The following is a 25,773-nucleotide window of genomic DNA, read 5'->3' on the forward strand; positions in this document are numbered from 1 at the left end:
AGTAAATTAGATTGATTTGGAATAATTTATAGAAACGAGACAACATTTTTCTTTGCTTAGAAAAGAAAAAAAAGAGAACAATTTTCTTTTAATTGGGTTGGGGAATTTCTTAAAAGAAATTAAAAACTATTACGATGTATCGTTTGGATTCGAAAATGAGTTGCGATGAGTTAAGATTAGTTGTAAATAGTAGTGAGATGAGTTGTGAATATAGTAAAATTTATAAATTAAAATTGATAAATAATAATAAATAATAATGAGATGAATTGAGATAAATTGTAAATATAAACCACTCATTTAACTTATTTTTCTGATTAATAGTAAAGTTGGCAGGCTTGTTTTATTGCCTATCATCCACAATTTTCCTCGGTTTTTTTGTGGACTCGAGGCTCAATGAACTTGACAGATGGCTTCCACCAATTGGCACTGTTAAGGAAAAATCCAATTTTTATTTATTTTTTATTTTTTTATTTTGAGGGTAGAGCAAACATCCACGTGATGTTTGGGAGAGCTAGCATTAAACTCGTCGACGCCGAGAATCAATAGGATGGTGATTGAATGGGGCCCCGTGTTGAATAATTCACGTGATTCAGATTTTTTGCTTTGAGGATGTGTCCTTGTGAATAAAGGCCACACCATTTACCCTCATTTACTTTGGTGCTGGCTAAGCTAACTAACGCACAAGAAAATAATCTTTAAAAGTATGTATATATATATATATATAATATGATATTTACTGCCCTCATTTAATTTACTCTTCTATTATTAGTTGTTTATAATTAATGACAACGTCATATTCCTTTAAATGCTAATAATTTACCATTTCACAGTCCCTTAAATGAGGATATAATTATAAATTCTGTCACACTCTTGCCAATTCAAAGGAATCCTCTTTAACTTGATATAATTGGAAAATTATAATTGGAGGGTATTTTTGTAATATTAAAATGTATTTTTAATAGTGACATGATTTTATTAATTGTTTGAAAATAAGTTGAAAAATAGTTGTAGGTATATTATTACTCCAAATAATTAGTATTATTGTTTCGTCTGTTATTTAAGAGACATTGTGAAAAAAATAAATAACATGGTAGATGTTTCATGTACTATTGTAGAATCATTTGCGATAAGAAAGAGATAAACACACGTGTAAAATGGGTAAGTTTAAAGTTTGGTGCTATGAAGGGATCATAAACTATAGAATAGAGGTTGCATTAATGTACGTGGTTTAAAACTTTCAAATATTGTATATTCAACCATTTAAGGCTTTAAATCAAGTCTGTCTCGTTTGGTTACGCAGTTTAGATAAGATGAGGTATTTTGTTAAAAGTTGAATAAAATATTATTATAATATTATTCTTTAATATTATTTTTATTTTAAAATTTGAAAAAAGTTTAATTATTTATTATATTTTGTTTGAGAATTTGAAAAAATTGTAATGATCATATAAGATGAGATAAGATGAGATAGTTTGATTTTGTGTAATCAAACTGGACGTGAATGCCTCATAATTCTCATGATTCTTCGATTTTGAAATAATTAGAACTTAATTCTTCGTATTTAACTTCAGCTATATTTAGATCTATAATTGAGGGTAAAAAAATGTACAACTTAACCTTATAAAAACAAAAAAGAAAAAAAGAAAGAAGAAAGGAAAACAAAAATCTACAGCAAAGGACATTATTGTACTTTCACTAGAATATATTTTATAAAGTGGGCCGAGGTCTGAACCCGTAGCATGGGCTGACCCCTATTTGGCAATTTGTTAAATATTGAATTGAATGGGCTGCAAATCTAATCCGGACAGTTCTCGGACAACGTGTCAAGCATCCCAGCCGTCCAGTTTGTTTCTTTCGCTCACTGCCTTCGTCCACTTGACCCCTATTAGCTAATATTTTAATCAATATTATTTATTGTTTTTAATATTCTGAAAATACCCAATTTTGTCTTTGATCAAATAGCTCAGGCTTAAGTCTGTGTCGTTACTTGTTAGGTATGTTTAGGTATATCGGCAACAGTAGAAGCCTTTTGAAGCTCATTTGACTTAGCTTTTGGTGTCACTCAGTGATTGGTTGTTGGTCTCTCACTATCTTCTGCAGCTCTCATTCTGATTATAATTAATTTACAATTATTAGTGGCAAACCAAGACGACATGAGTTGTCTATAATCATTTTGCCGTTTTGTTCTTTAACCAATTTTGGATTATCTCTCAGCACTTTGTGGTGAGACACATATTCATGTTATGTACTCTTTGTTCATTAATGAAGTAGATTGCTATACTTCCAATATAGATGAATCTGATTGATATTTTTACATATTATGTTACATTCTTTCACTATAAGAAAAATGAATATTTATGACCAATTATCTGGAATGAGAATGATTATTTGTGATGAAAATAGACTTATATATATCGATAGATTTTTATTGTTTGGAATAAAAAATTTGAACAAGTATTTTGCTAATACTCCATTTAATATAGTTTGAGGTTCACATGAATTTTAGTGATGATTTTAATCGGCAAAATAGGTTCTTGGAGTAGACTTTTTGGGACGAATAATTTTGTTAGATTTTATGGTGGTCCACCACCGGCGCTCGAACTAGCGCTCCCTTAGCGCTAGGGCCATTGGGAGTGGTCCATTTTACCGGTGGTCGGATCACCCTGGTGCCATACCAATTGTGGCAAACCCAACCCCATTGGCAGTCAAGAACAGAATGACCACTCCAACATTTTGTGAGACGTTCGTTGAATGCCTCCAAATGTTAATCAATAGTTTTACTTGAAGGTCAACAAGTTAAAAAAATGACTTTTTGAAAAAAAAAAAAATTGTGGGTTTTAAATATTTTAAGACTTTTGTTGCAATCTTAATAAAATTTTATGTGCCTCACCAAATAAAAGAATATATATATATAGGAATATTGTCCATTCCTACAAGCACTCTACTCATTCAACAAACTAACACACCCTAATTGTGTCGTTTCTTTTAAATTGGAGATACATGATGTGTAATAAGAAGGAAGCCAATTAACTATTTGTTCTCATACGATGACGTCCTTATCACTTGTCACAAAAGTTTGAACTGATAGAAAAATGATGAACCAAATTACTTATTTATCACTGTAACATAGAAAAATTGTATTGTCATTATTTTTTTCTCAGTCTAATAAAGGTAGGAAAAGCCAAAAAAAACTTGCAAATGCAAATGCCGCCTCACCCAACATATATATATATATATATATATATATATATATGTAGTCTTTTGGTTGCGAATAGTCTTTTGGTTTCAATATTTTGAGAGGCATTACATGCACATGATGTTTCATGTACGTCGTTGTAACAACAAGACTAGTGCTCGAGCATATAGATCAGGTTTCATTATTTTATCAAACTAATTACATTACGATATAGCAAAGAAACGAGGGAAAAAAAGGGGGAAAAAGTATAAGAAAGAGCATAATCTTGCAATTAGCAACAAATCAACTAATGAATAATCAATTGACTTCAAAAAAACATTGCATATGCATATACCATTAATATTGTTTTAAAATTCTGGTGTATGCTTGCGGTGGGATTTACAGGATTTTTTTTCCCTTTTCAAAGGAGAAATATAATTAGAGGGGAATGAAATTGATGAGCTAATTAAACATATATAGATATATTTTATTCTAACAATGAGTGCTTAATTGGCATATATATAGAAATTACATTCATTTATTTTTATCAAATTTATAACTAGCATTGGATGAAGCAAAGACAAGAAAAAAAAAATCTAATTAGCCTCAAAATTAAGGAGTTGGCATGACAAACCTGACAACACCAACTCAACTAATAATGTAGAATCTCTCAACTTCAGAAAAAACATTACATATATATATATATATATATAATGCAGATACCATGATTAATGTTTATAGAGCTGCATCACTAGTAGTATTACTATATATCCAAACATTTGTCTTTACATTCATGTAATTAATTCAGTACCCAGCTTAGATTGAGTGTTATATTGATCCTTGTGTGCGTTCCAAAAGATTCAATGAAAAGTTTATGATCAATTGATCTGAATATTTTTGAGCTAAGGTGAAAACCCATAATCGAAAAGCTGCATGCCATGCATGCATTAGTTATATATTTGAAATATATTTGAAGGGTTTTTAAGAACATAAAAAACCCACAAAAATCTTGAGATTAGGGATAGAAACATGCACCCAGTTGTGTGCAAATAATTATAAACTCATTGAGAAGAGGGGGGCATGTGGATTAGGAAAAACAAAAATGAAAGCTGTAATTTTTCTCGGACTCTTCTCCCATTATAAAGCCATAAGAAACCGCAGATGAAGAAACAAACAAAAGAAGTACATTGGATTCGACAAATCCTTGAGATCAGAAGTAGTACTGATCTTGGGGTCCGACCTATGTAAGAAAATATCATGTACAGAGGTCGATGTTTGTTTGACTTCTTAATTAAACTAGCTGGGAATTTCTTATGCAATTTTACGTGTATATATGCAAGGTAGTTTAATTACCTACGATATTATATATAAGTCAATATATTATATAAGTTGCAATATCAACCTCGCCCTAGAGTGTAGTTGATGCATGCAATATTCTTCGAGCCACAAAATTAATAGAGACGATGAGCTAGCGCCCCCCCATATATATCATGTTTAAAAAGTCATGGTTGGTTTATTTGGCCAAGGTGATTGATCACCATATCCCAATGTTACTTATACATGATGAAGTCAATAAGCACTTGATTCTTGTAATTATAATTAGACAATCATGACGTCTATGAAACATGAAAAATAATATTGAATCCCCATCTCTCTCTCTCTCTCTCGCTCTCTCTCTCTCTCTCTCTCTCTCTCTCTCTCTCTATATATATATATATATATATATATATATATATATTATTAAGAAGAATCATCTGTGTGTGAGAGAGAGAGAGAGAGGTCAATTCTTTTGTTTACGTGGAATATTGCATGGTAAATATCGATCTTACTTAAAGGAGTGTTTTTATTTTACCCTATCTAGCTCTTTCATGCCTAATGGTGAAAGAATCTTATAATTACCTTATATATGGACCCTTTTCACTGATCTCCTGATCATCAAGTCTGTTTCTGTTGAAAAAGATTCCAACTCGATTGCAAAAGTTAGAGTTGTAAATATATTTTTACACACACATGACCAGAGGCGGAACTAGGATTTGGTGTTTAGGGGGGCGATCGGCAAAGTGTGCGGTATGTGTTAGCATAAGTAATATGTACTTTTTACACGTGACTATATAAAAAAATAATCATACGTCATAAAATTATACATTTTTTTCTCGATTTACTCATATTTTTCTAAGTTTTAAGAAAAATTTATAGATTAAGAATAAATCTGAAAAAATATCTAATAATATAAAAGTCTTTAGATTTTTTATTGTATAATTGTATTACTATTAATAAGTGAATAAAAAAAAAAGCATGTGAATAACTAATAAATTCTTCACAAAAGAAAATAAATTCTTCACATACTCTCTATCTCTCTAGAAACGTCTCATCAATCATCTAGTTAGACAAATTTGCTACCTCTCATATACAAGAATCTTCCAGATTTGTTTTAACTATTATATAAACTCTCTTAAAACTTCTAGCTAGTTAATTGATTAATATGTGGTTAAAAACATTTCAAAGGTTGTAAAGGAAGATTATGTACAAGTGATAGACAAGAAATTTAATGAAGTCGAGAATGACCCAAATGAAAAATAAAAAATAAAAAAATCGTGTTACTATATATGTATGCTCAGAAAGACAATAAAAACTTGTATACTATCATTGATATGCAACTAAACAAACCGCACAATGTACACCAAAGGCAAATAAAGAGAGATAGAGATGTCAAATCAAGACTATTATGTTAGTAGACTTAAAGATAATTGAGTGATATACTTTGTGTTTGAGTGTTGGAGGGGCAATCTTAAATATTTTAAGAACATTTACACTTAAAATTAAAATTATATAATATATAAGACAAATTTTTAAAATCCTTGGGGAGGCTAACCTACAACATAGTTCCGCCCCTGCACATGACACACACACACACATAATAACGAGCGCTTAGCATATAATATTATTAGTTCCAATATACAATTTTTTGAAAGATTCATTCGTCTAATAATATCACTCATATTACTATAAAAAGCAATCAGTGAGTAAACAAAACATGAAAGGCTGAATAAGAAACTCATAGATATGATCTTTATGCATGCATCACTACAACAAATATGTGTTTTTTCCGGGAGTGACTGTTGTGGGAAAAACTTTTTTGCCACCAATTTGTTCCATGGGAGACTCGTGGCATATAACTGGTGGAGAAAAACTCTTTTTCCACCAAAACAGAAGTTCATGGGAAAAGCTTTTTTTTTTTTTCCACAGACATCCGTGGCTGTTAAAACATTTTTTCTTCGTGACAAATAATATCTCATCTAGTATAATGTGGTGAGAAATAATATCATTCTCTATGGAAAGAGGTTGTGGCAAAAATTGTTTACCCATGACATACCTTCGTGGAAAAATTTGTCTTTGATATTTCTGATAAAATACTTTCTTGGGAAATATATATTTTCCACAAAGTATTTTGTCAAAAATATTTATTTACAAAGAAAGCTTCTCGCGGGAAATAATCACTTCGGCCAAAAATAGTATTTGCCACGAGTTGAATTCGCGGCAAATGCTAAGTGAATTCAGAAAACAAAAATGTAAAATAAAAAAAAATGAGACTGAGCCAAAAATACCCAATACATTTAATATACACATATTTGTCTATTAAACCTACATCATCATCATACTTCACAAACTCACTACAACTTGATCTTCTTGTAAGCAACTTAAAGAGAAATGAACTAGTGAAACCTAGTCAAGCTATAAACTCTTACAAGTGCATGTAGTAGATACATATTCATGGCTTCTACCACCCTTTCCTGCAACCAAATAAGAAGGCACCAAAATAAAATCACATCAGTCAACACTTAAAAGAAAAAGTTCAAAAACCTTCAAGGCTAACCCAATTAAGATGGCACAAATAAATGTAATAGTAGTTAGTTAGTTCAAAAACCTTGTAACAGACCAACTGAGATTCAAGCATAACTCCAAAACTCTTTGTCTCTCACTAGTATAAATAAACTAAAAACAGCTATTTCGTTTATCCCACAAAATAATTGAACCAAACAACTCTAAAAATCAATAAATCAAACATCAAAGACAACCGTGGCTTGATAGAGACAAAGCTAGAGAGAGACAAAGAGATCAACTTACTATAGATGGATGGTTGGGTTTGGTGGTGCATGGTGCACTGGGCCATATATGGATGGTTGGGTTTGTTCTAATACTCTGATACGGAATAACAAGTTTAATGATAGAAGTAGTTAATAATTTAATGAGAATAAACATAAATGAAAATAGAAGGAGTGACATTACTCAACTCAATGGAGATATGTAAAGCAAAAATAACAAAAACCTATATATTCCAAGCCAATACATTAATAGTGTAACAAAACATCAAGTCATAACTATACAAAAGTTACATATTATTTAAGATGAATAGGATAGACATGAGTACATCCAAGTCACATAAAGGCCAGTTCCAACCCAAACCTCCCCAAGTGACAACTATGATCAATCTGTTTTCAGCATATGGATAAAGATAATTTCAGAAGTGTGAAAAAATAAGCAATCCAAGTGTAAGGGAATATAGATCAATTACATATGACTCAGATAACCAGTCTGAGAAGGTTTAATATTGACCATGGTTTCCCAGTGGGTGTCCAAACAGACTTCAAGATGAGGCCTCAAGAGTTCTAGTAGAATGAGTGAAGGGTGTAGGTGTATTTGCAATCGCTACTAATGTTATAACCATTTTTCAATGTCCTTGAAAAAGTCTTGACATAAACTGCAATAGTAGTTTATGATTATAATTATAACCATCTATGAAGCAAGGAAAGTGAAAACAAGAAGAGTTTGACAAAAAAACATAATTCATATAGCAACAATACAAAACCATACACAGAAAGATTGTAGTACCACTGCAGGTATATATTATGAACAACAACAACAATAATATCAAAGTTCAAAGTTTTAAAAGTGGCTCACATGTCCTCGTCACCAACAAACTTTTTAGGAGATACTACATAGAAGAGATTAGAAGCAACTGTAACTATAGATATACTACATAGAAGAGTAACTAATGTGCAATAGTAACTATAGCTTCCTAATCAGAATAAGGGCTTGAGCAAAGGCAACTGCTCTGGGGGGGTGAAATGGACGCTAAACACCGATTCCATGAAGGAAGTTTTATGTAAACTTTTTTCTTATATTCAATATTTCTAGCAAAAAGACTATGTTGGTCCATTGCCTTTTGCTACAAGTTGTATGTAAACTTGTTCCTCTATTGCTTGTCTCTCTATCTGTCCCTGCTAGTCATTTGTGTTTATATGCTTTCTTTTATGATGCTTTCTAAGAAAAACCGAGTCGACTCACCTCCAATCCTCTTCTTGTAATAGAACCCATAAACCTTAATTTTTAACTACCCAAAAGTTCAAATACAAAATCTGAACCATATGTAAAATCAAACATCAAATCTCAACCCACCACAAGAAATTTAAGTTTTAAGGCATGAAAGATGAGATTGAGAGAGGGAGAGTGACAGAAATGGAGGGAGGGAGGAGGGAGGGAGAGAGAGAGCTTACCAGACGGCGGTGGTGCGACTGTGGGGCAGAGACTCATTGGCTAGACAAAGTTAGTGGGACGAGTGTGAGGCACCAATGGATAGTCTGAGTGGGACGAGTGTGAGGTCCTTTTACGTCGACAGCGGCAGCGTGACTTGGTTGGGAGGTAGGCTATGGATTTTCGACTTGGGGGGCCGACGCAATGGAGAAGAGCATCGGGTGGGGGAAGAAATGAATACGTGAGGGGTGTGGGGTGTGGGGGGAAATGGTTTTTAAATTTTTCATCTTAAATTTCTCCACGGCAATTAATTATCACCGCAACATTTAATATTTCTTCGCTGAAAAATTAATAACGAGCAAGAACTTAAGTTTATTTGCGGCGACGTTTTATCGCCGCAACAATACCTTTTTGTCGCTGCAAAAACTTGTTTCCCACAAAATATTGCTCCCCGGACTTCACTTCGTGGCAAAAGACTAATTTTTTTCCCATGAATATTTTTCGTGTCATCAACTAACTATTTTCCACGATAGTATATCTTGAAAGAAAGGAACTTTAATTTTATTAGTATTTGCTGCGGGTACTTACCGCTGCAAAAAGTAATCACGTTGCCGCAAATACTAATGACCCAGAATTAAAAAAGTCTAGCAGGTTAGTCTATTTTCGGCAATAACAATTGCCGAAACAAACTAATAACTTGGTCGCAACAACTAATAACGCACGGAAGGGAAAAAATTTTCTTGTAAGAGTATTTGCAGCGAGATAACGTCGCCGCAAAAATAAAATAACCTAGTCACAAATACTAATAACCCACGAAAGGCAAATATTTTTGTAAGTTTATTTGCGGTGACTTTTAATCGCCGCAAAAAGAGTTTATTTATCTCACTGCAAAAATAAAATAACCTAGTCACAAATACTAATAACGCACGAAAGGCAAATATTTTTGTAAGTTTATTTGCAGCGACTAAAAGAGTTTATTTCGTGGCAAAAAATTATTTTCCCACAAAGTTTTACTAGCCGATGTGATCTCGTGGCAAAAGACTTGTATTTTTTCTCACGACCAATTTTCGTGTCATCAACCTACTATTTGCCACGATCGTATATCTTGAATAAAGAATTCGTGGGAAAAAACCCATATTTGTTGTAATGCATGAAATAGCTAGTGTAGCCATATTATTGCCCCATGGATATATACATATATCCTATAATTTATAGAATGTGGATTATTTTGTAGAAATTAATAATGTATATGCAGGGTCTTACATTAACGTACATCTATACATGCATAGATGAATGAATCAAATACCCATTAAGTGATTACAACTCATATGCATGCACATATTTTGTCCATAAGAATATGATTATATCCATTCAAAATTTCAAAGTGAAATCATGACTTAAATATAAATGGATATATCATTTATTGTAAAATATAAGTTTTGGTCAATTCAATATCTCTTAAAGTTTATGTATGAATTTCATGGCTTAAAGTGAGACGTACGTAAGAAATGGGTCCTAAAATAGTTATATTTAAAAAAAAAAATTAACAAAAGCAACTATAAATGTTTAGGGGATCATCTCGGATCTTTTTGTCCATACGTTTTCAAAATATTAGAATTAGATTAGCAAATCAAATAAACAAAAAATCTTACATTTTCCCCTATAAATTTTGTAGGGTTCAAATCCAATATAATCAATGTTTTTTTTTTTTTTTAACTTATACGAGAGTAAGTATAGTATGGCTGTGTCAAAGGCCTATGACTTGATTGATATAACCCACAGCCTCCAAAATAGACATCTGGAGTTTGAAACCCCCCCCCCCCCCTCCAAATGTATATTAAAAAAAAAAAGTATAGTATGGCTGTTCAATCCCTAGATTTTATCCACTAATTAAAGCACCAAACAAATATTGTTTATTAGGGATTATATTCATTAAGAAAATATATAGTCTAATATTAATAGATTCACAATGTATTTTTAAGAAAATATAATCTAACAAATATTTATGTTAATTAAGGAACCAAACAAATTTTATGAACGTTTAATGTTAGATTTTGGCCTGTTAGGTTTCACAGATGGTTTTAACCCATCTCATCTATGATCTTAATATCTAAACATAATTCAAATACATACTTTTCAATTTCAAATTTGTTAACTTTTATAATTTTTCATCTAATCATTACATAATCATTTAAATTTTCTCAAACTTTCAAATAAAATATAAAAAATAATTGAACTTTTTCAAATCTCAAAACAAAAATAATAGTAAGAACTTATATTATAACAATATTTTAATTTTATAATATTTTTATTCAACTAATTTCTCTCTCTCATTTTTTAAAACTCCATAAAAATGATAATTTAAAGTATTTAATTACTATTTATAAACTATCTCATTATTTACAAATTTTTCAGTTCATCTGACGGTTTTGTTCCGAGTCCACTTGCAAAGCCAAAGATAGTAATTTCCCCAGCAAGAACAAGAACAACAGGTGCGCCCCCACTAAGTGCATTGGCAATGACCTAGCTATTGTCAAGTCCAAAATTTGGCTAGAATCTTAACTTTTGGCTATAATATTAACTTTTGACTATTTGGATCCACATTGAACTAGCCATCTTAAAGTCAAAATAATAATATTATATTATATATTTTAATAATATTTGACAATTTTTTATATATATATTTTACAAATACACTTCATATATTTTAATAATATTTGATAAAAAAAAATTTATACAACAATTCTTGAAAACAACAAACTAATTTTTGTCAACCCTTCTTTTTTTGTCAACTTTTTTAGTTGTAACTAATAGTTAATGATCAAATTAGAATTTTGTGAAGCTAACAACAAACACATGATGCCAACTTCTTGTACCAACCAATCAGTATCTACAATTCCCACAAAGCAGCAAATCATGTTATCACAAATTAAACAAATGTTGCCAATATATAGATGTTATATCTGCCTGCCTAAATTGACATGCAAACAGTCCACAAATATGCAGAAAAATAGAGTCAGAAATAAAATTCATTTGCTAATCTGGTATGCAAATAAATAGCAAAGAAAAAAAGCAAAGAAATATGCAGAAAAACAGCAAAGAAATAAACTTGTTGTTCTCATGTTTTGCTGATCTGGTATGCAAAGAAGATAAACTGGTATGCATGTGTTCTTTTTTGCAAAGAAGAACAACGAAAACATTTTATTCCTGATCTGGTATGCAAAGATAAATTGGGGTTATTAAATCCATTTGAGCTTTAGCGTGAGAAATTTCTAAATTTTCAGTCATCTTCAAGGCCTGGCATTGATCAAAGAATTTGGAAACACTACAAATGGGATTTTTTATGTGAAACTTGCATGGCATATTATACAATTGGCACACCCAGATTTTCATTCAGCAAAAGTTCTATGGAATTCATTAGTTCCTAAAAAAATCTCTATTTTTTGGTTGGATGTGTTGATGCTATGCCAGTTGATTCAAATATTAAGATTTGTGGTATTCCTTTAGCTTCAAAGTGTTACTGCTACAAGAGTAATGCAAGTATTGAGACTAACTCCCCTTCATCCAATGATGAAGGGGAATTAGCCTCAGCTATATGGAGAGACACTATGCTGCCCTTTTTGTTATTTTCATCTTCACTAGAATTTCTTTGGAAGGAAAGGTTATCAAGATGGTAGATGACTAATCACAAGAAAGATAAATTTCTCCACTTGCTTCCAGAACTCTCTTACTCATTATACGAGAAATATTGTTATCTAGGAATGAGCACTACTTTAATGAAAAGAAACCAGTATTTTTTGCAGTTATTTTTAAGATTACAAGTTGGTTTTTCTAAATTAATGCATCTGTTAAGCCATCACAGCTTAGGAGATTTAGTTCAAAATTTTCCTTAAGGACTTTGTGCTTAAATTCCATTCAGGTTAAAAGTAAAGACCTGTTTTAGTTTGTGGGGGTATTTTTCATTCTAACAATGGTGCTTTTATTTTTGGCTTTTCTCTCCATTTCGGGGTTGGCACTAACACCTTCACAGAGTTGATGGCTTTGAAACAAGAGTTGGTATATTGCGTACAAATAGGATTTCCTGATGTTATACTTGATGTGTTATAGTTCATTGGTTCCTGCATTCAGCTTCCCCTCCATGGCAGTATTATAGCTTATGGGATGATATTCTTTCATTTCAACAAATGTTGCCATTTTCTATTCAACATACATACACGGAAGGTAATCTTGTAGCAAATCATTTCGCCAAATCAGGGGTTGCAGGAATTTCTACATTTATAAAAAAATTTGCAGATTCAAGTAACAAGTAGAACAAACCAGAACTTTTTTTTTTCATGCATCATGGATGGGATTAGTAATATGAAACAATTATGAAGATAAAACGAACAGGCATCTACCCAATTTACAGACCAAAAGAGTTCCTATACCTAACAAACATTAAAAAAAAAAAAAGGTGAAAATAGAATAGATAAAAGGGTGAATAAGGGAAGGGTGGGATATACCTATAGGGCTTGCTTGTATGATCTGTATAAGAATCAAATAAGAACCATAATAAAACAATTTTATAAACTTAGATACGAAAGCCAAGTCTGGGCATGGAGAATGGAGAAGAAAAAGAAAAGAAAAGAACACCAAATGTGAAACGAAAGAAACAAAAGATTCTCAGGGTCTGTAGAGTCAGATTCCCTAAATCAATCGCACAAAAATATAATTTTCTAAATCAATCGCACAAAGCTCATACCTTGGGGATATTCTGAATGTTCTTGAGCCAACCCGAGAGAGAGAGAGAGAGAGAGAGAGAGAGAGGAAATCGCACTGACAATGGGAACCAGCAAGGAAAACTACTCAAGAATTTTTGGACACAGGAACGGAGAGACAATCGATCGAAGAAGATTGAGGAAGAGAGAAAACGAAGAGAAGAGGGAGAGGGGCGATGGCCTTCTAAAACAAAAGAGAAAAATACGAGGGAAAAATGGAGGGAAGAGGGAGGGAAATGGAGGAAATAATAAAATATTTCTTTGGTCCTTCAACAGTATGTCGCCAAACATGGTTAGGATGAGAAATTTATTGTAACTCAAAATTAAAAAATATGGCTTTAGCTAGTTCAATGTGGGGATTTTAATTAAAAAAAAAGGTAAAATTTGGAATTGGCATTGGCAATGGCTAGGCCAATGCCAATGCTCTAACACTTCAGCTTTTGAATAGTCATCGGCTCTGATAATTGAGTCCGACAACTGACACGTTGCATCCCCAAGTGTGGTGACGTGTCCGCTGAGATGATGTTATCTTTTATATTTTAAAGAAGAAATTCATTTCTCAATTTGAGTATTGCTACGCCCTCAAATGAATTACATAAAAATAATCTTACAAATTAATATAGTTTCATCTGATTCGTTAAATCTACTTTACAATAAAAGTAAGTTTATAATCTGACAAACCACATCAGACTGTATCAGTTTGTGAGATTATTTTTATGTAATAACTAGAGTATAAACGCGTGATTTAAAAAAAAAATTACAACGCGTGATATTAGATAAAAGTCTAAGCAATGTAGTCTCGTGTAGTTTAATTTATTAAAAAAATATGAAATCAATCACAAAAAGTACACCTTTTTTTGTAAAAAAAAAAAAAAAATGCTCAGGATTTTTTACAGTGTCTTTATAGATCATTTTTCATTTACAACATGATAAGCCTTATAGATATTGAAAAATAAATAAAAAGATCTTGATGTAAAAAATAATGTCAGAAACAACATTAATATATATCCTACCATTATAGTTTTTCTATCAGTTCTTCCACTTGTAATATAGTGTGTAAAACACATCTTCTATATATATATATATATATATATATATATATATATATATATATATATACCGTTGACATGAAAAGATTTGAATTGTAAGATATTTAAATTTTAAATTTTTTTTGCAAATCAAGTCTTGTCATGTCAACGGCATAAAGAATATGCTTCACACATCGACATACAAATAGAATTTTTCTTTCCTTATATATGTTGAGACTTGAGATATATAGCAATATGGTTTTAAATATTATTCTTTAAGAAATTCCTGTAAAACTTATAAATATCATAAAAATGGTTTATATTGTAAAGAAAATTTAATATTATTGTAAAGTTAGCTATTTTTTTAATAATAAGATATGAATATTGCTTGGATGTTATATATGGAGAACTAGTGAACGTTATCTCTCACAATGAGAGTTTAGGTGGCCAACATTAATTAGGGTACAAAAGCATGCATGTTTGGAATATATGTTACAAACCCTTTAATGGGTTAGGTTTATTGCTCAATATTATTGATAACACCTACATTATTTTTCTCCCCTTTTTCACGGCAGCATTAATAAGACTACAATTCTTGTTGAAAGTTGTAAATTAAGATCCTCTATGAAGTAGAGGTTTCCCCTCAGGCATTAACTTAACTGTACGTTGCTGTATCTGATATTCCAGACTTAAAATGTACGTTTCATCTGAGTTTTGTCGATTACTGCATGGGTTTTCTTTTACATGCTTTTTCAAGAATTTTTTGTACCATAGGTCATTGATTTTGCTTTACATTAGAAGACATGATCAGTACTACTACTCCTAAACCCTTTAAACAATGAAACAAGCAGATTCACGTACACATCAACTTACAGTACTCCACAAAAAAGCATATATATGATTAAAGGGAATGGATCGAAGAGAATATAAGTTTAAAGGTATGGATGGAATATGATTAGATTAAAAACTAAGAATGATTGGCGAATCATTTGAATAAGAAAAAGAAAATCAAACTTTAGGCAGCTCCACCTAAGCAACTTCATGGTGTCCATGTGGAGACTCGACAATGGCCACATCATCCAGTAGTGAGATATTTAGGTGGGTGTCAGCTTATGAGTGTTAAACTTTGTCTCAAGTAGAAGACAAGGCCTAGCTCAAGGTACATCATCATCATCAATGGAGATTAAACTTTAAAGTAGAGATTAGGAGGCAGATTTTCAGGGAACATGAGTTACTTTCCAACTCCTGTGCACGACTCCTTTGCCGGGGGGCTTGGTTTGAATTTTTTATTTTTTCCAATTTTATATTATCAAAAAGTCAGTGTGAAAAGATACACATATAGTATTAAGAAAAACTCGCCGATCGATGGTGGAAGTAATGCTCCAAATGCAATGTTGTTAGACATAAAACGACATGGGTCACAGTGCCCAACAGAGAAAACATTATTGAACTGAGATACAACTAAGCTTAATTGGTTTGCCTTGTTTTTCTCTTTTGAGATTTTATGGGGAACAAAGCCGTGTTAAAAAAATGTAGCAGATAATAATATTGGTCATGGTTTTTGACTAGCTCCTTAGTTTCCGGGTCAGTCGTTTTAAGTTAAAAATTAAAAATAGTTTTATTTAAAAAGAAAAAAACTTCCATGTTCTTGCATCAATTCCGAATAACTCAAAGCTGGCTACTTGGGTGGTGATCGAGTCAATTTACTCCATAGTCAGGAAATCTCTGTTTCATCTATTAATATTTTATATATTTTGGAAGCGAACAAAGAGTGAACAAAGAGTAATTGGATTAAACTTAAAAGGACCCAAATTTTGGGAGCAGTACTGTACACATTTTCAGAGTGCTGAAGAGATGAGAAAAGCCTACTGAAAAATTTAAAAAAAAAAAAAAAAAAAAAAAAAAAAAAAAAAAACATGCAAGATATATAGTGACAAGTGTGAGAGCATGTTGCTCCAGTATAACACGTATATGAATTTAAGTAAATTTCTAGGTTTGTAGCCCTACATGTGTCCTGGAAAGTTTGTCATTTTTTCCAGGAAAATGAATCACGTTGTGAAATTTATCAAACAATCAATGTTTGGAGCAATGCTTGTAGGCCCGTTTGGCTTTGAAGATTATTGCTCAGAGCAGACCTACCCCTCCATAGATAATTAAAGGAGGAGTTTGGAGTTCGTTTGTTTTAAACAAATTTGAGCGTGTGTGTGTCAGAGTTGGGATGGTTGGATAGATTTGAGTCATAAAAAAGGAGCCGCGGCTGAGTTGTCGTGTGATGGGAGCGCATGCCCAATATAATCTCCAGCTTTGTTCAAACATAATTATTTTTGGCCCCTCCAATAAATTTGGAGAGTGTACCCATCCACCTCTCTCTCTCATAAATCAAATTTAGATGGCAAATGGAGTAAATGCAAACCAGGGATTTTCTTTTATAAGGTTTTGCTGCTTTTTCACCAGCATTCTTTCCCCCAAGGATAGTTGCTACTTCTATCATTATTTTGCCACCGACTTCTGGGCAGTCCTAAAAGAAAGAAAGAGAAAAAAAAAACTGAGAGAATGTAATTTTCCTACATTTTTAGATTATTGCTGGCTTCGCTACAAGCCAGCCCCTCTACTCTAGTTTGTGCATATATATGGAGAACTTTCGAATGGCATTTGATCGACAATTGTAAAGGGTTTTTAAGAGCTGAACTCATAAAAACCATAATGCCTTTTGAAACCATGTAATAACATAAGCTGTGATATGCCTTTTCAGGTTGGCACTTTCGATATTACTACTACTTTTCTTCTATATTTTTTTACCCTAAGAGAATTGGAAATGGAAAGATTAAACTTTGGGCCTAGGTAGAGTAGGACGGTGAGAGTTTGATATTAGGAGCTTAAATTAGAACATCAATAAACAAACAAGGTATATTATTTTACTTTTTCATTTGTCCAAAGGCCCACACACCCTACCAGCATAGCACGTAATGGTCCGTCCAACTTTTTTTAATACTATAAAAAGACCAAAGCCATTTGGGAAAGCAGATCTCTCCTATACCACACAAAGCAGCCCACTAACCCATAGCAAACTTCTGGGTCCAGCTTCTTGCAGTTGTCTCGTACTTGCTCCGGTCAGTCTTGTACATATGGGCAATTTCCGGCACCAGAGGGTCATCCGGATTTGGGTCCGTCAGAAGTGAACAGATAGACAGCAACACCTGAGCATTAAAATTAAAAAAAAATAAAAAATCAATAAACAATCTTTCAAGCTAAAACACGAGCATTATCGAAGGACAGCAAAAATGGAATCATCAGTCATTTTCTCTTTACAAACTTCAGGTCCAACTGGAAGAAACTCCTGCGCTTATGTAATCAGGTCGTTAAAAAATTCAGGTGTAAGGTAATTTCAGTGCAAAATGGAACAGTATTTGAGTACAGCATAAAAACAACTACAGAGCTTATCTTTCTAAAAAAGTTTCAAAAACAATCAAAGGTATTAGATGTTGGATTGAGAGTGATATTTTTCTAAAAAATTCTATTTTTTTTTTTCAATTGAAAAATGGCCACATATCTCTCTTTCATACATTCAAGACACTGGAGGAAACCGAATATATTATTTATGTCTTCTTTGGCATCCAAGGAACACTCCGTCTTAGAATAGGCCCTCAGAAAGAATGGTGACTCATCATCAAAATTGATGCTACGAAATCATCTTCAAAATATTAGACCGTTAATTTTCAATATCTCTCTATCAGCTTTCAAAATGGGTGACATTTTTTTTTTTTTGGGGTATGGCTCATACATAAGGGAAGATTCATATTAAGATAAGACAGTACATTTAAATGAACCTCGAGTTATATCTGAAAGATGGAATGCATCATTAGCTATGGTAAGGCCTGTTTAGACTAAAACAATAACCTTGGATATGGTGAGGGAACCTCGAGTTATTAAGATAAGACAGTACATTTAAATGAACCTCGAGTTATATCTGAAAGATGGAATGCATCATTAGCTATGGTAAGGCCTGTTTAGACTAAAACAATAACCTTGGATATGGTGAGGGCAGGACTCCACTGTTCCTTCAAAATATCAAGACAAATGCTCCCATTGCTATTGATATTGGGGTGAAAGACCTTTGTCCTGAAAGCAACCTGCACAAACCAAACCATCCAACTAACAGTTACAATTCTGTGCATATGAAGTATATGTACATAAACTTCGTATGAAGCATATGCATGAGGCTTGAGCTGCTGTTAACTAACCAACCAAATCTCTAATCCGTAACTAACAGCTAACAGTTACAATTCTGATAGATGTTCCGTTTTTTTCCATCCCTTCACCACAAACTGAGAAAGGGAGGAAAAGAATTGTAGGCTTTTACAATAATAAGTAACAATTGATAGTTGAGAAGTTGAAGGTAGCATGCACTACGATTTGCAAACCCAATCATGTAGAATTACATTTACTTCTGTGTAGTTAAGTTGGAAGGGACACTTCTTTGGTCAACAGCACAGTGGTGAATGTCGGAAGGCAATTCCATTGTATGTAATGTGGTATCTTTGAAGAGATAGGAATGTGCTCACATAAAAGGGTGTCAACCACCAGTAGTGAGTAAGAAGCTTTGTTCTTGGGGTCTTTTTATGATTGGATGACGGCTTCTAGATCACTCTTTTTTGAACTTATTGAGGTTCTTGAAGATTTTTTAGTTGTATGCATGTTAATTTTTTTTTCCTTATTTACATCCTACATATTAGAATATGACCACAGCATATGGCTCAGAAAGAGATTCTTGTTTTATGTGGCACATCCTAATTAGGTAACAAAACAGCACATTTCTGGCATTTATCTGTCGTGCTTTTCTTTTCTTTTCTTTTTTCCTTGATGACACTGAAGTTCATTCTCTTTCCTTGACCAAAAGTACTTTTCTTAAGGATGAGAATTTCTCACTTCATGTGTATGATTTACTTGTGTTAGAAGTAAAAGATTCTCCTCTCTGTAAGCCCCATTCCAAATGATTGAATCAAATGAACAAATACTACCAACGGGAAAAGTGAAGTATTTTTAATTAACACCTACTTTATCACTGAAAGACCTATATGGAAAATCCTCTTTATGCTATAAACAGGAATGTATAATAAATCTAATCCAATATGAATAATAAAAAGACTTGTGTGAATTCTGATGTCACACAGTTTTTTTAAATAAGTCTCTGATGGCAAGGAGTTTTACTCAATAGCCCTTCTCCACAATACAGTTCTAAAATCTCAATTATGAAATTAAAAATATTTAAGCTTATTTAGTAGAAGAAACTGCAAACTGATGGAGCAGAAATCTTAACCGACAAAAATTCTAGTATTCTTAATATTAAAATTTGAATATATATATATGAGTTCAAAAATTTAAAATGAATTGCTAAGGCACCAATTTCTTTCTACAATGTCTGGAAGATTGTTGGAAATACATGATAGATTCTCCCCAAACTTCATGTTAAAGCATCTGCTGGTGTAGGACTGCGAGTGCAACCCCAAGCAAGAGCATTATTTGGGATAAATCTCATGATATTTTCATTGCATCAATAAGCCTAATTGATAAAAAAGGCAAAGATTGCATTTAATAACTGTTTGTAACTAATACTGGCATTTAAAGTATTGAAACTGCCAAAAGTACAAAAACTAATTCTTTCAGCTAATATAAAATTATCATGCCAGCCTTGAGTCTTAATGGCCTATCCATCCTATGGGGTCTTGATTTCAAGGCACTCATATGAAAACATAGTTGGCATAAGCTTACCACACGAGATTGCTCCAAACAATCAAAGCATGGTAGCTTACAAAGATAGGAGTCAAAGTCAAGAGCCCAAATACCCTAGTCTATTGGGCATCACATATGTACAGACCCGTCAAGCTAGTATAAGCTTACAAAGATTTTATACCTTGTGACACTTGCTGCAATACGTAAAGGTTTTGAATACTAATACTAATGGCTATGTCAAGATCCCAACATAAAAATGACCATATGTGCATACCTGCTATCTATATGAAAATTGATATCAGAGAGGAAATATTGTTTGTGCCTTTTTAACAAATGCAGCAAAGCAGCTAATTGATATAAAAATTAAAAACAATTACATACCTTGGGTGGTTTAAATGGGTAGTCTGGAGGAAAATGAATAGTGACTAGGAAAACTCCACCCGCATATGGACTGTCATTAGGACCCAAAATTGTTGCTTGCCAATGAAACATGTCTTCAGCAACTGGGCCTGAGGATTTATATGTCAAACAAACAAAGACAATAACAGTGAATAAAATAATACACAGGTAAACTTGAATAAATGTATCTGAAGATTGAAAATAATGCGTGGAAAAAAACACCGGACTGGAAAGAAGTAAAAAAGGCTAGAATATACCAAGGCATAGATAAATGATAAGAAACATAAAACTGACTAATTACCAAGAAGAAAAGGATGCACTCATATAGAGTTCTTATGCACATAGTGAACGACCTACTTTCTACAGCCTACTTTCTAATAATACCAATCCAACCCATTTCATGAATCAAATGTGACCAATTAACCGACCAAAATAATGCTATTAGATTTAATATACACTTATTAGATCTTATATGTGCCTTGTGTCAGAATTGAGAAATAGATGTAGAAATAGAAACAACTTCCAAAACAAAGGGGACTAAATGGGAATAAGAGGAATCCAATGAAGAAGATCCTTCTCGTTCTCTTTTCCAGAAGAAGAGGACGATCAAGACAAAATTGATGAAACAGAAGAGATCCGAATGAATGGAAACAGAAGAATGAAAAAAAAAAAAAAGACTACACATGAGGAAATGCCATGCTACCCATCAGTTTCAATAATTCCATTTCAGTATCCATATATTATGCTATAAAACAGATTATTGAAATTTGAACATTTCATTGATTCTACAAAACTCCATTAAAAATCTCTACTTCAATTATATCATAGTACGGCAATATACTTTGGCTTATATGAACAATCAATATCTGTTATGATCTCTAAACTTGGGGGTAACATTAGTTTGACAACCACAGGAAGCCATATACTAGCAACAAAAACACTGACAACATGAATGCATCAGAATTAGCAATTTTTTGTTTTTTCATTTTTTGATGGGTAGGGGCAAAACAGATGAAACAGAGCTCAATGAACACCAACTAGTATAAATCTTTCCCAGTCCAACAATGTGTTAGAATTCTTAGAATGACAGACAATGTCTAGGATGCTCCTTGTTATCTTATTTGCATTTATGGCAATGTAGGTTTTATATTAAAGGTCCATTAGATGTAGAGAGCTTCACTGATAGAAAACACATGGTTTCTTTAACAAATTTATAAGTTAGATACCCGTGCTGGATTATGTCCAACCTCTATTAAAAAAGACCTATATTTACTCTAACAGTAATGAATTAATTTAATTGGATCAAAAGAAACAAATGTATGCCTTCCTTACAGATATCTCACCCCCATACTATCTCATTTCTTCACTAGGACAACTTAGGGCTCGATTGGACACTTGGAATATCTCAAAATTCTGTGAATAGTAGTGAAATCGTTTGTAAATAGTAGTGAAATGGTCTGTGAATAGTAGTGAAATGGTTTGAGTTAAGATGTTTTATTGGGTTTTGGGAAAGGAGAGAAAATTTTGAATAAAAATATTATAAAGTTAAAAAACTATTTGAATACAATTTTTTAATATAATTTAATTTATTTTTGTTTTGAAGTTTGAAAATTTTGGATTGATTTTTTTGTTTTGTTTTGAAGTTTGTAAAATTGGTAATGATTAGATGAAAAAGTTAAAGATTTGAAATTGAAAAATGTTTTGTGTTTAAGCGATGTTTTGGAAGGAAATTGTGAGAAGTTTTGAGAATCCATTCAACACTTATGATTGCACCAAACAAAGTTTTATAATTAAGGTAAAGGTACTACAAGGGAGTCGTAATGGTCAAGAAAGCCATGAAGAGCATATATGCAGGCATTTGGTAGAGCGTGAGGACAATACAGATTAGTATGGTTAAATGCAAAAAAAAAAAAAAAATGGGATTAAGCTTTATTCACTTGAATACTAATTAGAGAGTATAGTATCCATGGGACACCACTCTTTCTTCTCTCATATTTTACTTTCAGTTGCAATATGAAAAGACATTAAAGCCTACTTGTATCATGAAAAGCTAAATGCACTCTCCTAATAAACATCATAAAATATCTTTATGGCCATTCTTGCTGAATAACAACTGGTAAGAGCTTTGGTCATGGTGGTATGTTCTCTCCGGATCTAAGGTTCGAACCTTGGGTGCAAACAATTTCTAGGGCCTATCGGACTGGGAAATTTCCCCTTGAATTAAAGGAGGTGCACTTGTTGGAAACTCCTCATCAAGGGGCTGTGCACCCCCGAAATTAGTAGAGATTCTGATCCAGTGCCAAAAAGAAAAACAAGTTATGCAGTTTATACAGCCAAGACAACGACAAAGAAAACCATAAAAAGAAAGAGTAGTACAGGTACAGGAAAGTACAGGAAAAGCTCAACCATCATTATATGTTGAGAACTGCTATGGCTACCGAAAAAGTAGCCCAAAAATGTGTCCCGAACGTGCATTTTTTTTTTTCTTTTCTTTTTTTTCATGTATTTTTTTAATCATCATAAACATTTTTTAAAAAAATAAAAAATTCACAGCATCATTAAAAAAACACTTCTTTAATCACTAAGTAAAAAAAAAAAAAAAAAAGGGATCCGGGACACAGCTTTGGGACCCAAAGCATTTCTCTTATATGTTTGGGGCATGGGATGAGACACAAAATTCTCATCTTATCTCATCTCATCATTACAACTTTCTCAAACTCCCAAACAAAATATAATAAACAATTCAACTCTTTCAAGTCTCAATTCAACTTCAAATCTGATTTCAACTTTTTTAAATCCAGAACAATAATAATATTTTAAAATAATATTTTAAACTTTCATCTCACTCTCCAAACTTTCAAAGTTGGCATTAAAAATATCAGCATCCACGACAAAATTCACAAAAAAAAAAAAAAAAAGTCATTCACACAAACATCAAATTTATTAAAAGATCGTATCTCTATCGCCAACCCTGGCAGCATCAGAAATAAAGCTCATCTGAGTCTCCAAAACCAAATAATAAATCGGCCTCTCAAATTTACAGGAAGCTCACAACTCAAGCAGATGAAAAATCATGAGAATTTATCAAATACATAAAGAGAGAAGAAATGAAAAAAAAAATGTATATATAAAATAAAAAATGCGGATCGCAGTTGAAGAAGGTAGTACCAGCACTGCAAGACGTAGGAGGATCCTTCTGGAGATCCTTGAGCTCCTTCAAGATTCGCTTCGACGCCATCACCTACGAATTTCCAAAACCTAGATCCTCTCAGCTAAACCGTACAAATACGCAAACATATTGCGTGTGTTATAAAGCCATGTACACAGAGAGAGAGAGAGAGAGAGAGAGAGAGAGAGAGAGAGAGAGAGTAGCATACGTGAGATTCCTCCGGCCTGATTGCTATTAGGTTCTGAAAATGGGAGAGAAAAGCCTCCCGGTGCGTTGGGAATTTGGACTTAATATGCTAATCGAAGGGGAAAGCTTAGCCAAATTAAAAAAGGACGACTGGGCTGTCAAAATCTTCGTTAGAATGTCGTCACAATTTAATAAAAATAAAAACAATAATAAAATGAAGAGAGAAAAATTACGAAAGCTAAATATTTTAATTATAAAGAGATTTTATAAAAATAAATTTATAAAATAATATATTTTAATGTGATAAGTCAAATTGTAAAATTATTTTTATTAAAAAAAAAATTTAATGTATAAGATTTAATTTGTAACTTTATTTTTATAAATTTTTTTATAGTATAGCACTAGAAATAGAACTAAAATTAAGACACAAGAATAACGTAATTTTTTTTTTCTTCCCTGAAAAGCAAGCATATTTATATTAATTAAGTAATTGGAATCGTTGGGTTGGGATTAGGGAGCGTTGGAAGCACCAACATTAAAATTAAAAAAATAAAAATGGAATTAAAGTATGATTAATATTATTATGCCTGTCTTATTTTACCCTCTTATTTTGACTGTTTAATTTTTTTAATTTTTTTTACTTATTAATTAAAAAAGTAAATATTAATATATATTTTTTTTAATTTTTTTAAAAATATTTAAATATATTAAAAAATATAAAAATAAATAAAAAATAAGATTTGTACTAATATTCACACACAGCAGTCAAAGCTGGCGACACACTAGCTCTACCCTTAGGTATCGTTTAGATTTGAAGATGAGTTGAGATGAGTTGTGAATAGTAATGAGATGAGTTATGAATAGTAATAAAATTTATGAGTTAAAGTTGTTGAATAGTAGTGAATAGTAGTAAGATGAGTTGAAATGAGTTGAGATGAATTGAGATGGATTGTAAATACAAACCGGGCCTTAAAGTATTGGTTCCACCCTTTTTATTTTTTATTTCTTGAATAAATTTGACGGATCTACTTAAATTGGTGATTTTGATAGGAACTGTAGTCCTAAAGCAAAAAGTTGTAGTAAATTAAACGTCGTTACACTTTTTTCTTTTGAATTGGTTAAAGGGGAATCTCAATTTTTCTTTTCTAAAAAGAGAGAAGATTGAAGGTCAAAGACCATCGCATATTTTCAAACAAACCCCTTATATAATAATGTTACAACTTAAATTGCCATTATGAGGTAACCTTCGAATGGATTCGGTTTTCTAACCGTCAATCTATGTCGGATCCTCCGTTACTGCCTTCTCCTCACCCTTTGTCATTTTTGAGGTCTAAAATACGTATATGTTGACTGCATGGAAAGGCAAGATAGAATTTTCAAACATCGAACCGATCTCGACGTTCATTTCTAAGGCAGGGTCTTATAAAACTTTCTATAAAAGAAGTGATTGCGTCCTTGCATGGTTTTAATACCAATTGATAGCACTCCGAATAATGAAAAGTAGTAAAAATCATGATTCACCATGCATGTACGTGGGGTGGGACAAGAATAGGCTATTTCCAGAAATAGTTGCAGAAGGGAAAAGTAAGCTCCGGTTTGAACCGAAAACTCATCTCATTTCATTATTACAACTTTCTCAAATTTCCATACAAAATTTTACCTAACATGATCTATGCAGTAAGTTTTAATGCATTCACTTGTTTAGTAAAGATTTATAGTCTATGAAAATTGTAAAGCAGGCATTCCATATGTGAGAGAGAGAGAGAGAGAGAGAGAGAGAGAGCACATCATAGTGCT

The 25,773-nt window shown here is 32.3% G+C and overlaps 1 protein-coding gene and 1 long non-coding RNA gene across 2 annotated transcripts; one reads left to right on the forward strand and one right to left on the reverse strand.

Moving 5' to 3' along the window:
- Nucleotides 1–4,275: 4,275 nt before the first annotated feature.
- On the forward strand, nt 4,276–19,079 carry LOC121268881. Its single transcript, XR_005941278.1, has 3 exons — nt 4,276–4,286; nt 16,494–16,503; nt 18,953–19,079. It is a non-coding gene; the product is annotated as an uncharacterized LOC121268881 (long non-coding RNA).
- On the reverse strand, nt 17,386–24,137 carry LOC121268880 (ubiquitin-conjugating enzyme E2-17 kDa-like). Its single transcript, XM_041173146.1, has 5 exons — nt 23,999–24,137; nt 23,790–23,862; nt 20,604–20,731; nt 18,518–18,622; nt 17,386–17,689 (listed from the first exon to the last, which is right to left on the reverse strand). The coding sequence occupies exons 2-5, from the start codon at nt 23,857–23,859 to the stop codon at nt 17,546–17,548; spliced, it is 447 nt and encodes a 148-aa protein (XP_041029080.1). The 5' UTR covers nt 23,860–23,862; nt 23,999–24,137; the 3' UTR covers nt 17,386–17,545.
- Between the last annotated feature and the right edge of the window lie 1,636 nt (nt 24,138–25,773).

Source organism: Juglans microcarpa x Juglans regia, chromosome 6D, assembly GCF_004785595.1.
Source record: "Juglans microcarpa x Juglans regia isolate MS1-56 chromosome 6D, Jm3101_v1.0, whole genome shotgun sequence".
NCBI classification, from domain to species: Eukaryota; Viridiplantae; Streptophyta; class Magnoliopsida; order Fagales; family Juglandaceae; genus Juglans; species Juglans microcarpa x Juglans regia.

Excerpts from the sequence above, each read along its gene's own strand:
- LOC121268880 (XM_041173146.1), bottom strand. The coding sequence starts at position 23,859 with ATGGCGTCGAAGCGAATCTTGAAGGAGCTCAAGGATCTCCAGAAGGAT. Across the intron at positions 18,623-20,603 it reads ACCCATTTAAACCACCCAAG|GTTGCTTTCAGGACAAAGGT; the intron begins GTATGTAATTGT and ends TGGTTTGTGCAG. Across the intron at positions 17,690-18,517 it reads CTGCCCTCACCATATCCAAG|GTGTTGCTGTCTATCTGTTC; the intron begins GTTATTGTTTTA and ends TTTAATGCTCAG.